The sequence below is a fragment of the Pogoniulus pusillus genome, chromosome 13 (assembly GCF_015220805.1).
Source record: "Pogoniulus pusillus isolate bPogPus1 chromosome 13, bPogPus1.pri, whole genome shotgun sequence".
Lineage (NCBI taxonomy): Eukaryota > Metazoa > Chordata > Aves > Piciformes > Lybiidae > Pogoniulus > Pogoniulus pusillus.
The window spans coordinates 16,939,397-16,951,593 of record NC_087276.1 but is presented as its reverse complement, the minus strand read 5'-3'; the positions used below and the strand labels follow the sequence as shown (position 1 = coordinate 16,951,593).

At 62.4% G+C, this 12,197-nt stretch overlaps 3 protein-coding genes across 11 annotated transcripts in view; 2 read left to right on the top strand and 1 right to left on the bottom strand.

Moving 5' to 3' along the window:
- ANKS3 (ankyrin repeat and sterile alpha motif domain containing 3) overlaps window positions 1-12,197 on the top strand; it is a 30,806-nt gene that overhangs the window by 17,517 nt on the left and 1,092 nt on the right. The window lies entirely within an intron of this gene.
- Window positions 612-7,913, bottom strand: LOC135180603 (glucagon receptor-like). Of its 8 annotated transcripts, none has more exons than XM_064153179.1 (13): window positions 7,769-7,913; window positions 6,947-7,240; window positions 6,241-6,348; window positions 5,838-5,959; window positions 5,624-5,730; window positions 5,367-5,523; window positions 4,586-4,745; window positions 4,332-4,392; window positions 4,114-4,183; window positions 3,629-3,717; window positions 3,314-3,452; window positions 2,960-3,001; window positions 612-2,804 (listed from the first exon to the last, which is right to left on the bottom strand). In XM_064153179.1, exons 2-13 carry the CDS (start codon window positions 6,963-6,965, stop codon window positions 2,733-2,735), a joined length of 1,146 nt encoding a protein of 381 aa, XP_064009249.1. In that variant the 5' UTR covers window positions 6,966-7,240; window positions 7,769-7,913; the 3' UTR covers window positions 612-2,732. The 8 variants fall into 8 exon arrangements, 6 of the variants coding, with proteins under 6 accessions (XP_064009249.1, XP_064009247.1, XP_064009244.1 ...); XM_064153177.1 differs by lacking the exon at window positions 7,769-7,913 and adding an exon at window positions 6,622-6,718 and having other exon boundaries at window positions 6,947-7,104; XM_064153174.1 differs by having other exon boundaries at window positions 6,947-7,875.
- The window catches only part of CLUAP1 (clusterin associated protein 1), a 29,072-nt gene continuing 28,887 nt past the window's right edge, over window positions 12,013-12,197 (top strand). The window contains exon 1 of one of the 2 annotated variants that reach the window (XM_064153188.1): window positions 12,013-12,062. The gene's annotated coding sequence lies outside the window, so the exon portion shown is untranslated. Of the gene's footprint in view, window positions 12,117-12,197 lie in introns of both variants that reach the window. The other variant, XM_064153187.1, reaches the window with a different exon arrangement.

Below are 12,197 nucleotides of genomic sequence, written 5' to 3'. Positions count from 1 at the left end.
CCACAGCTCCTTTAGCTCTTGCTGAGCATTGCTCAGATGCCCTCTGGGGCTGCTCTTCTGCAGGCTCTCAGCCTTTGCTCCTCCCAGATCTGCTCCAGGCCCCTCAGCAGCTTTGCAGTGTGCCCTGAGCTCTCTCCAGCAGTTCTTTATCTCTCCTGAACGGGGGAGCCCAGGGCTCCAGATGTGTTCTCCCTAGAGTAGAGGGGCAGGAGACTCTTCCTTGCCCTGATGGCCACACCTTTCGTGCCCCCCAACACAGCATTGGCGGCCTTGCCCGTAAGGGCACATTTCTGGCTCATGTCCAGCAGCACTCCCAATTCCTTCCCCATGGAGCTGCTTCCCAGCAGGTCCCCTCTCGCCTGCACTGTTGCAGGAGGTTGTTCCTTCCTGGTGTGCAGGACCCTACACTTGTTGAGCCTCCTGAGGTCTCCTACTCAGGTCTCACTGGGTGGTAGCTTCTGCCATAGCCCTGTGGAGCTGAACACGGCACTGCCTGGGGCTGGGGGCTCTGGGTGCCTCTGCAATACCCCTGTGGAGTGGGGTGCTCCAGTGCGGGCCTCTGCGTGCCCAGGAGCTGCTTCCCTGCCTTGCAGCAGACAGGAGTCAAGAGATCTGCTGAAAAATAAATTTTATTTACACCTGGAAAGGCTTCAGGTGCAGAGAAGCTGCCACGACTGCTCTGCAGCTCCCCAGCCCCCACCCCAGCTGAGCCTGCTTCAGCCTCCTGCACAGACTGCGCTGGGTAGGAAGGGACCCTCCAAGGGCATCGTGTTCAAGCCCCTGCAGGCAGCAGGGACACCTCCAACTGGGGCAGGCTGCCCAGGGCCACATCCCCTCTGACCTTGAATGTCTCTAGGAATGGGACCTCCGTCACCAAGCTGGGCAACTCTTTCTGTGCTCAAGGTAATCCTCCTGCATGAGGTTCCCTCAGCCTTTAGGCAAAGGGGCTGGGGGTGGAGAACCCCCCCCTGTCTGTGTGCCGCAGAGAGCTGGAGAGGCTGCCTGCCTCCTGCAGTGGCCTCTTTTTTGGCCAGACGGTGTACTGTTGGGAACAGCAGCCTGGGCAGTGGGTGCTGCTGCAGAAGGGAAGAGTGAGGGCCTGGGGAGCGGTGGCATCTGCTGCTCCGGGCTCATAGAGAGCACCAGGAGCAGCCCTGGGAGCCAGCAGCAGGCCCCACCGGCTGGGCTGGGCTGCAGAGGTGTGGGTGCTGTGAGGGGGCACCAGGCTGCTTGGCCAGGAGCTGCAGCTGGGCCTATGAACACCCAGCCTGTGGCCAGCACAACTCTTCTGGAGCCATCTGTGGTCCCTGCCAGGGCCTTCACTGCCGAGGCACAGGTCAGGCTCAGCTCTGCAGCCAGCTGATGCCCTCTGAGGACCAGCTGAGTCCTTCACAGCGCCTGTCCCCTGCCACCAGAGGAGCAGCAGTTGGCAGCCCTTAGGAAGCAGGGTGAGTGCAGCAGTGTCTGCTGTGAGGGAGGTGCCATCTGTGCAGGCTGTGCCCTGCTCGCTGTGAAGGGGGCTTGAGGGCATCTGCTGCAGGAGGACCTTGGGAGAGGAGGAACCCTGGCACTATGCAGCTGGAGAGAGCGAGGAGGGAGGTGGCTGTTGGGCACAGAGTGGTGCTGGCTGACAAAGTTCTATCAGCTCCTCCAGTCCAACCCGTCTCTAACTGTGCCCAGGCTGGGGCTGAGCCATGGCACTCAGCACCACATCTCTGCCCCTTGGAAACACCTCCAGGGATGGGCATTCAACCACCTCCCTGGGCAGCCTGGGGCAGGGCTTGAGAGCCCTTCCAGTGAAGAAGTTTCTTCTCATGTCCAACCTGAACCTGCCCTGGAGCGACTTCAAGGCTATGTCCTCTTGTCCTGTCACTTGTTCCATGGGAGCAGAGCCCAACCTCCACCTGGCTGCAGCCTCCTCTCAGGGAGCCATAGAGCACAATGAGGTCTCTCCTCAGGCTCCTCCAGCCTCAACACCCCCAGCTCCCTCAGCTGCTCCTCCCCAGCTCTGTTTCCCTTCTCTGGCCCTGCTCCTTCTGGGAATGAGGGCCCAGAACTGAGACCAGGATTCAAGGTGAGGCCTCCCCAGTGCCCAGTCCAGGGGCACAATCCCTGCCCAGCCATCTGATGTCCAGCACTCCCAGGTGTTTACTGGGCAGTGTCCAGCCCCTCTGCCCCAAGCCTGGGGCATTCTTGGGGTTGCTGTGACCCAGGGGTTGTGCCTTGTTCCACAGCAGGATGAGGTTGGGGAGAAGGTGCAGCAGCAGCACCTTGGTATGGGGAGGAGCCTTCCAGAGTGACTCTGGGAAGACTCAGGGTGTTGGTGTGGTGGTCCTTGAGTGTGTGGAGAGGATGCCCTTGACTGGAGCAGGGCTGACACGGCCCAGGGTGCAGCAGAAAGTGTTTGTTGGTCTGGTGGATGCCAGCAGAGGTAGCTGATGGTATTCAGGCAGTGGCAGACAGCAGCAGGTGCATCTCCTGCAGGCCAGGTGAGGGTAGGCTCCTTCGAGGGTGCAGCGAAGTCTGGTGAGAGCAGGGGGTGCCTACCACCCCCACAGCAGGGCACATCCCCTCCAGCAGCTCTGAGGCTCCCAAAGTGGCACAACTGAGTCCCAGGCCAGCTGCCCCAAGTGGGTGCTGCTGCAGCACAGCTTCCCGTGGGCTACTGCCCTTCAGCTGGGCCACCATGGGCAGCATCCCTGTCTGCGGGCTCCCTGCGGCTGGGTGCTGCATCACTGGCTGCAGCAGAGCGCTGGGTGGTCGAGCCTCCAGAGCTGCCACTTCTTCTTCATCTCTGACTTCACCTGCCATGGGGGGAAGGACACTGGGCTCTTCTTGGCTGTGCCCTCCCCATAGACCGAGCAGGCAACGGGGCAGGGGGGTGAGGAGGTGGCAAAGCCACCGGGCAGAGCAGAGGCAAGCCCCAGCAGCAGGGAGGAGGAGCTCAGCAGGTACCCACCTCCTTGTTGGCGAAGCAGTAGAGCACGGCCACCAGGAAGCCCTAGAGGGGCAGCAGAGGAGTCAGCCCCCCCCCCCAGCACCCTTTCTCTCGTGGCTGGAATGATCTCAGTGACCCCTGGCCACTTCTGGGTGCTGTGGGGGCTGAGACCCCGTGTCAATGCTGCCCCAGAGCATGGGAGGCACCGTCATGCCTCCTCAGCACCAGGGCTGGCAGAGTTTGTGTCCCCCTCCTTGGCACCCCAGCCTGTGTCTGGGCTCAGGGAAGAGCAAGCTGGAAGAGGGACTCCTCGCCCAGCTCTTGCTCCGTGGTGTGCCCAGGGAAGGGTGAGGACATGGCATGCTGCCACCTCACCTGGAAGGAGTTGAGGGAGAGGGTGAAGAAGACCTTGATGTAGCGCAGGACGCCTGTGGTCTGCTCGTCGGTGGCAAAGATGAAGACGACCTCGTGGATGCCAAAGAGGGGGATCAGAGTGAGGGTGGCTTTGGCCAGCCTGGAAGAGGATAAGGAGAGAGCCCTCTGGCAGCAAGTGCTGAGGGGCTGGGGCACAGGTGAACCATCCTGGTTCACCTCAGAGGGTTCATTTCGTGGTGAGGTGGGCATGGAGGTGGTGCCTAGTGCCGGGAGCAGGGAGGACCCAGCACTGGCTGCCCCTTCCCCCTGACTCACCGCAGCTTGTAGTCAGCATAGCCCTTCTGGTTGGCACGGAGCTTGGCCAGGATCACCTTGAGGATCCTCACGAAGATCAGCAGGTTGATCTGGGAGGGGGGGGCAGTGCAGGGGCACACACAGACCGGCACCCCCACCCCTCACAGCCGTGCCCCTGCCCATGACAGGCACCCGTGGGGGCTGTGGGAGATGAAACCCCCTGTACTGCCAACACTGCTGGCTCCCCAGAGCTGCCTTTTCACCCCTCCCGCCAAACCCCCAGCTAGGAAGCGTCAGGAGCCACCTCCAACCCCCTTCTCTGAGGCTCAGCATAGCCTTCCCCTGCATGGGCCCCCAGAACCTGCAAGACGATGCCTTGGGGCCAGCCCCTGTCTCCCAGGCTCTACCGGGAGCTAACCGGGGGTCGCTGCCCCCCACCCCGGGGCCAGGAGCCGGGGTCTGAGCCGCTGTTGTCCCAGCAGGTGCGGGGCTGGCCGTGCTCCTACCAGGGAGGCGAGCAGGATCGGGATGCGGATGATCCACCAGTAAGCCATGTTCTCGTTCAGCGCCCAGCACCTGCCCGGGGGCACGGGGGGGCGGTGTCACCACAGCATGCCAAGCGCAGGGTGAGGACCAGAGCCTGCCAGCACCGCAGCAGGCTCCATCCCACCCCTCAGCCTGGGGCTGAGCACCCAGCTGGGACCCCTCATCCCTCCCCACTCACTCCGCGTTCTCCTTCAGGTACTTGGCGGCCACCCAGGGCACCACGAAAGCCACAGGGGTCCCTGCAAGTCACACAGCACAGCCTGTAAAACCAAGCACCCACCTGAGCTCGGCAGCCAGCCCTGGGGACACCACCGGGACGCCAAGGGTCGGCAGAGCCCCCAGCCCGCACCCTCCCAGGGCCAGTTTGGGCCCCGGCGCTCATCGCCACTGGCCGCTGCCCCCAGCCCCGCCGCTCGCCCGGGCGGCCCCTACCCCAGCCCAGGTAGAGGTAGAGCCTGTAGTGATTCTTCTCGGAGAAGACAGCGCCGATGAGCAGCTTGTGGAGGTAGAGAGCTTCCACCAGGAACCAGTAGTGGTTGGCCAGGATGCAGTACTGCATCAGTACCTGCGCTGCCCGGCAGCCCAGCGCCGCCTGCCAGGGGAGACCACCGTGGGGCCTGGGCACCTCTAGAGCTCACCTAAAGAGGCTATGGGCACTCCAAGAGCTTGCCCGCTGGGTGCACAGGCACCCCGAAAGTTTGCCTAGAGTGTGTATGGGCAGCAGAAGCACTCCGAGAGCTCATCCATCAGGAGTGTGGGCAGCAGAGGCACCCCAAGAGCTCATCCATCAGGAGTGTGGGCAGCAGAGGCACCCCAAAGGCTTTCCCATTGGGTGCTTGAGCACCCCGAGAGCTTTTCCTTTGGGTGTACAAGGACCCAAAGATCGCACCCTTGAGGGTGCAGCAACCCTGAGAGCCTGCCTAGAATGCACATGGGCAGCATAAGCACTCCAAAACCTCCATGCACTATCCATCAGGTGTATGTGCAGCATGGGCGCCCCAAGAGCTCAGACACTGCATGCACAGGGCGTCTAAGAGCTCACCAGTGGGGCCATGGGCACCCCAGCTTGCCTAGAGCATAGGCACCCTAAAGCCTCATCAACCAGGCACCTCAAGGGCTCACCCACCAGGTGCCTGAGGCTGCATGGGCACCAGCAGCCAGCTGCACGCCCCTGCCCAGGATGCCCAGCCCAGCTGCCCAGAGCAGCACTTGCCTGGTGGCTCAGCAGAGCCTCCCAGTCCGCCACCTGCAGCACCTCCATGCCCCAGCGCCTCTCCAGCAGCGCATCCTTCACCAGCACCGAGGCTGCTCGCAGCCCGAAGGAGGCAAACAGGTTGGCGTGGATGTAGTTCCTGGTGCAGCGTAGCCTCCTGCCAAGAGCCAGGGTGCCAGGGGAGCAGGGCAGGTGCCAGGGGCACCCCTGGCTGGGAGGGACCAGGGGCAGGACTGTGCCCGCCCCGTCTCTCCTACCTGCAGAGGGTGAGGACGAGCAGAGCAGAGCAGAGGGCGAGGAGGGACAGGGCGTAGCCCGCGGTGTACAGCACCTTGAAGCTTACCAGCAGCCGCCGGGCACCTTCCTGCGGGGCGAGCACCGCGCCGCTGAGCCCGGGCGAGCGGCAGCCACTGCATGGTTGGGGTGTCCCTGCCCATGCCTACCCAGCCGCCGCGGCCAGGGCACCCCCACCTCCTGCATGGTGGACTGCAGCTCCTCCTCGCACTGGGAGTAGTCCCGCCAGGGCTGGCTGCCGTTCACCGTCACCCACTGCCCGTCGGCGCCGCAGCGGCGGCTCACCAGCCCGTGTCTCACTGCGGACAGGGAGCAGTGCCAGGCTCACCTCGGGCTCCACCGAGCCCCTCGTCTGGCGCCATGGCTCAGACCCTGCTCAGCCTCAGAGACCCCCCTCCAGCGCAGCCCTGTGCAGGGGATGAGGCAGCTCTGCTCCACGCCCCATGCGTTTCCTAACCCCCAGCTCTGCTCACAGATCCCTCTTCCCCTGGCTGCGGGACGTACGGCAGCCCCCCACGCTCCCTCCCCAGTCCCGCATGCTCTGGTTCCCAGCTGCGGAGTGGCAGAGTCTCATCAGCACCTTTCTCAAACCAGGGCAGGTAGAAGGGGCAGGAGACGTTGACGGCGGTGCCGGGGCTGCCGTCGGGCCAGCAGGCGTACATGTCGAACGTCCGGTTACAGAAGAGCCCTTCGCAGGGCGGGCAGAGGGGGAAAAGCCAATGGTCAGCTGCTGTTGGCATCACCACCTCCATTCCCACCATCCCAGCGCCGCCGGGAGGGCTGGCATCACCCTGGTGTCCCACCCCAGTCTCAGCCCCTCACGGGGAGATCTCAGTATTGGGCATCCCGTGTGAGACGAGGTGGCACTGGTCAGTGCCTGGAGGAGGGATCAGAACCAGCGGCAGCCCCTGCTGTCACCGCTCGGAGTGCCCCACAGCTGAGCTGGGGCACGGCCGGGTACCTGCCGGGTAGGGCTCGCTCGCCATCCTGCTCAGGCACTCGTCACGGTACCGCAGCCACTCCTCGAACGTCTGCTCCAGCACTTTGGCCCCGCCGCGCTACAAGCCCAGAGCTGGCTCAGAGCCTCCGGCCAGCTGCCATTCTGCCCACCCCACCGTAGTGCCCAGCAGCTCCCCAGTCCAGCTGCCTGCCCCCCGCCGATGAGCGGCTGCCTGTGGCATCCTTGAGATGGGTAGGACTAGGCAGTGAAAACAGGACCAAGCCCACTCCTAAAGCCCGGTAGCGCCAACCGCTCTGCCCCAGGGGCAGCTCAGCTTGTCCCTTACCGGCACAGAGAACAGGCATATCCAGGAGAGATGGATGAGGCTCTGCCAGGATCTGAACTCCAGCACGTCCCTCATGGCTGCTCCTGCCCCTGCCCAGCGCTCTCAGTGCCAGGCAGTGTCTTGGGCTGAGCTGGGAACCTGAATCCCGGGTGCCCGAGGATGGCACGGCTTTGCCAGCTGCCCGCACTGATGCGGAGGAGAATATGGGCTCCCCGAGACAGTAGAGGGCAACTGGGATGCAAGCGCCAGCTGTGGGCACGTCTTGGGCTGTTACTTCTCTGTCGGAGTCAAAACCTGGAAAGCATTGGGCAGAGCAGCCGGGGCAGACCGGACCCCACCTCGGCCAAGCCTTTAGCTTCCACCCCTGCCAGCGCCCGGACAGTATCGATGTTAGACTGGCAGCGGGACAAAAGCCATTCCGATACCGCCGTGACAGCCCCGCGCCACCGCTGCCCACCCCGCAGGTAGCTGGCACCACATGGGTGCCCTTCTGCCACCAAGCCTCGGGAAGAGACACGCGGGGACGATCCCAGGAGGAGGCGAGGAGCATTCTCCGGGGGCTTCCCCGGGACCCACCACACCTCTCCGCTACCAGCCGGGATGGGACTTCCCCAAATCAGCTGCTCCCTATTGCCTCCTGCTCGCAGAGAACCCCGCATCCCCTGCACTCCCTAGCCAGGGGGTCCTGGATTGCTTCTCCCCCATTCGGGGGGTGCAGGGGGGAGAAGGAACTCAGGCACCCCCTTCCCCCCTTCCATCGCTCCAGGCTGGACGGCACCACCCGGGTGCGGGCTGCGCTGCCGCCTCCCTTCGCCCGCTTACCCTGCGCGGTCCCGATGTCCCCGGCAGCCGCAGCTCCGAGCCCCGCACACGGCGGCGATCCCTCGGTGTCTGTGGCGGGGCCGCCTCCCGCCAGCACCGTACCCCGACTGGGGCTGGGGAGGGGGAGGTTTGGGGGCGGCACCGCCCCCCGGGCTCGGCCCCCCACGACGGGCAACGGGAGAAGGGGCGGGGGTCTGGGTTCCGCCGCTCCCGTCCTCGCCGAGCTCCGGCACGGCCCCCAACGAGTCCCCCGGTTGCACCACACCGGGATGGGGCTGAGGGTCCAGAGCCACTGGGGTTCCTGTATGGGTCACAAGGGGGCCTTGCCGGGGTCCCCACTTGCATGATGTGAGGATGGGGATGAGGTCCAGCCCTGCCCAGGGGTCCTGCTTGCACCGCATGTGGACAAAGATGTGGGTGCAGTGCTGCCAGGGGTCACCAGCTGGGTCACACACGGAGGGGCATGAGGGTCCAGTTCTGCTGAGGATCCCTGTTTGGGTCACACAGGAACAGAGATGGGGGCCAGCCCCACAAGGGTCACAAGGGGACAGCCCCATTGGGGGTTCCTAGCTGAGGAACACAGGGATGGGGACGAGTGTCCAGCCCTGCTGGCAGTCCCCAGTCACATCTCACAGGGATGGGGACGAGTGTCCAGCTCTGTCTGGGCTTTCAGATTGCCTCATATGGGGCCAGGGATGAGAGTCCAGGCCTCGAACTGGGTCAGATAGGTCCTGACCCCCTTGGTCCCCAGAGAACTCCTCTGAGGCCCTTCCCTCCCATGCAGACCCTGAGACTGTTCCCAGCAGCAGGGGACAAGCCATGGGACAAGCTCAGTGGCACAGGACAGGTTTCGTCTCCAGCTGCCCCGCAGTGGGGTGGGGGCAGGTCTGTGCTGACCCACGGGCCAGAGTTGGCCTGGCCTGAGCTCCAGTCCAGTGGGTGCAGGGGAGGGTGCTTTGCCCATGTCTCTTTGAGTTGATGTTGGCACATGGTGGCTTTGGTGTGGATGGGGAAAGTGAGCACACAGCATCTCAGCTGCCCTGTGCTGGCCTCTGCAAACAGGCATGGAGCAAGGAGGATGCTCAGAGGGTCACAAAGTTCCTGTACTCTCCTCATCCTGGGGGCATAAAGAATCCTGTGTGAAGGAGGAACTGTGGAAGGGATGACTCTGCTGCTCCCACATGTCACCTTGCCATGAGGCTGGAGCTGGTGGTGACTCTCCCAGGGTCACATCCTGCCTCCCTGCCATAATGTGGTCCTGGGGCACCTATGGAGGATAAAAGAAGGTGGAAAAGGTCTCCAAGATCACAGAGCCCAAGCCTTACTCTAGCAGTGTCAGGGCACCACTGATCCAGGGCCCTCAGCACCACAGCTACACAGCTCTGAAACCCCTCCAGGCATGGAGATTCCAACACTGCCCTGGGCAACCTGTGCCAGGCCTGGATAACCCTCAAGGGGAACAAATTATTCCTCATGGCAAACCTGAAGCTCCCCTTGGGCAGCTTGAGGCCATTTCCTCTTGTCCAATCAATACTCCCACAAACTTCCTGGTACCATTACCCAGCATGGTCCCTGTCAACTCCAAAGGGCTCTGTGCTGTTGGTGGCAGCTGTGCTGGGGCAAGGGTCCATCTGGAAGGGATTTAGTCAGTGGTGCTTTGCATGGGGGTGTCAGGAACAAACTGTTCCTCTCCATACTGATGCATCTCAGGCAGGGTCTCCATAGCGACTGCAGCACTGTGGCTCAGCTGCAGGCTGCACCTACAAGTGGGGTCCTCAGTCCAAGAAAGACAGGGAGTCCACATCTCCACAGCTTTCCAATCCTTCCAGGGACAGGGAGTCCACCTCTGCCCTGGGCAGCCTGGGACAGGCCTTGGCAACCGTCCCTGAGGAAGAAACTGTTCCTCATCTCCAACCTAAACCTCCCCTGGGGCAAGGGGCAACTTCAAGCCAATTCCTCTTGTCCTGTCACTTGTTCCTAGAGAGCAGAGCCCAGCCCCCAGCTGGCTGCAGCCTCCTCTCAGGGAGCTGTAGAGAGCAATGAGCTCTGCCCTCAGCCTCCTCTTCTCCAGGCTGCACACCCCCAGCTCCCTCAGCTGCTCCTCCCCAGCCCTCTTCTCCAGGCACTTCCCCAGCTTCCTTGCCCTACTCCAGCCCCTGAATGTCTTTCTGGCAGTGAGAGGCACAAAGCTGAGCCCAGTACTCAAGGTGCATCCTCACCAGTGCCCAGTCCAGAGGCACAATCCCTGCTCTGCCCCTGCTGCCCACACCAGTGCTGATCCAGCCCAGGCTGCTGGTGTCCTTGCCCACCTGGGGCTCCTCTTCAGCCAGCTGTCAGTCAACACCCCCAGCCTCAACCCAGCACCTTGCAGGGCTGTTTTGTGCCCTGGATCCCTGAGCTCAGAGGTTCCCAGCCTGTGTCCACCCCTCAGGCAGCAGCACCCCAGGGTCCCTGCTCAGCAGCAAAGCCAATTCTAAGGCCGTGCAGCATTGCCACATGCTGGTGACAAATGACTGCTGCCAGCTCAGAAAGGCACTATCGAATTTGGCACTCACTCAGAGCAACCCTCAGCAGATGCTGTCCTTCAGGAGAGCCTGGGGGCTGCCCAAGTCACTTTAGTTTCCTTCGTGTCTCTCACTTTATTCAGGCTCAACCGATCAGATCAAGAACTCTGCCCACAGCCTGCTGCAGAGCTGGGCTGTGGGGCAGGCTGTGAACCTCAGTGGTGTGCAGAGAAGTTCCCATCCTCTGCTGATGGCCAGGCCTTGCCCTCTTCCACGTGCAAAGCCCTGGCAGGCAGCACAGCATCCACAATCCACTCAGGGTCACCACGCCCCTGGCATCAGGAATTCAAGGAGCAGACCAGAGGCTGCATCTTAGATTTCCTTTCTGCCTGTCAGGAGCCTGCCTGCAACATCTCCTCCTACCACCCACCACAGCCTGGCTGCTCTGTCGCTGGCCTGGCTGCTCTCCCTGGCCAGGCTGGCAGGAGGAGGGGAGGAGAGCAGCATCTCCTTCCTCACCTGTGTGGGTGAGATGTGCCAGGGGCTGGGGCACCCAGCTGCACCCACAGCCCAGGGCAGAACACAGGTGACCTTCCAAAGGTGGCACGGAGCCCAGAAGGGGACTTTGGAAAAAACCCTTTGTAGAATATGCCTTTATCCTCTGCTTTGAGCAAGGCTCAGCAGTGCTGATCTGCTGGTGAAGAAAGCTCTGCGGAGGGAGCTGCCCAGGCTGGCTCCGTGGGCTGAGGGCTAAGGTTCAGCAAGGCCAAGCACTGGGTCACAACCACTCCATGAAGCAACACCCATGCTGTGCTGGCAGACCAGTGCCCACTACAGCCCAGCTCTGCAGCAGCTCTGTAGAAGATGAGAGAAGGGTTTTGGCTGTTGGATAGTGGCTGAGCTCCTTTCTGCCGGGCAGCACCAGCAGCAGGGGCTTGCATGACTCACTCAAAGGGTGCCCCAGGCAGTGCTGACCCAGGGCTGACAGCTAAGCCATCAGCAAACCCACTTGTGGGGCTGCAGGTAGGCATGAGCCCAGACTCCTACCCTGCAGCTCTCCCACCTGCAGGCCACCTTATAGAATCATAGAGTGGTTTAGGCTGGAAGGGACCTCAAAGCTCATCCAGTTCTAGCCCCCACCATAGGCAGGGACACCTCCCACTAGAACAGGTCGCTCAAAGCTTCATCCAACCTTCCTGTGATTCAACAGACTCTGCACAGGGCTTTCAGGGTTACCTACTTCTCTTTCAGCTGCCAACCATGAGGCTGGGTCCTGGGTTCCCTGGGACCGTGATGCTGCATCTCCAGGGAAGGGGGTTTTCTGGGTGTACAGCTCTGCTCTTAAAGAGGCATAGACACCTTCAGCATGAGCTTTTGTCTGGTGTCAACAGAGACCTTCCAGCGCTTAACTGCTGATGAGGGCACCCAGCCTGCAGACAAAGTCATCTGTCTCCTGCCCAGGCAACCAGAGATCCTGATTACCCAGCTGAGGGGCAATAATAATTCCCTATATCTCCTCACATCAGCTGTGCAATAACTTCAGCAACAGAGGGATTATGAGGTGTCCCCACACCTGCTGTGAGCTCCAGCCAAGGCAGGTGCCACAGCTGCAGCACAGTGCCGGGAGATGCTGAACTCGCCCTGCAGCAGCAGCTGCTTCGAGGCTCAATTTCACACCTGAGTGTGTTCCTGCAGTAGAAAAACGGAGTGACAAGAGAGAGGCGATCTCCAGAGGAGGCATGGTCCTGCTGCTGCCTGCCTGCCTGCTCCTTGCCATCCTGCCTGTCTCGGTCTGCTTGGGTATCCACTGTGGGCTGGATCCCTTTGGCTTTGTGGAGGCACAGGTGCCCGGAGCAGCTCTGGGAAGAGCAAAGGCTGAGGGCCCTGGGGCTGAGAGCCTGCAGAAGAGCAGCCCCAGAGGGCGC

Coding starts and splice junctions, on each gene's coding strand:
- LOC135180603 (XM_064153174.1), bottom strand. CDS start 7,496: ATGCTCCTCGCCTCCTCCTGGGATCGTCCCCGCGTGTCTCTTCCCGAG. Junction 5,960..6,240: donor CCTGCCCTGGTTTGAGAAAG/GTGCTGATGAGA, acceptor CCCTGTCCGCAG/TGAGACACGGGCTGGTGAGC. Junction 2,805..2,959: donor ACTGCTTCGCCAACAAGGAG/GTGGGTACCTGC, acceptor CCCCCATGGCAG/GTGAAGTCAGAGATGAAGAA.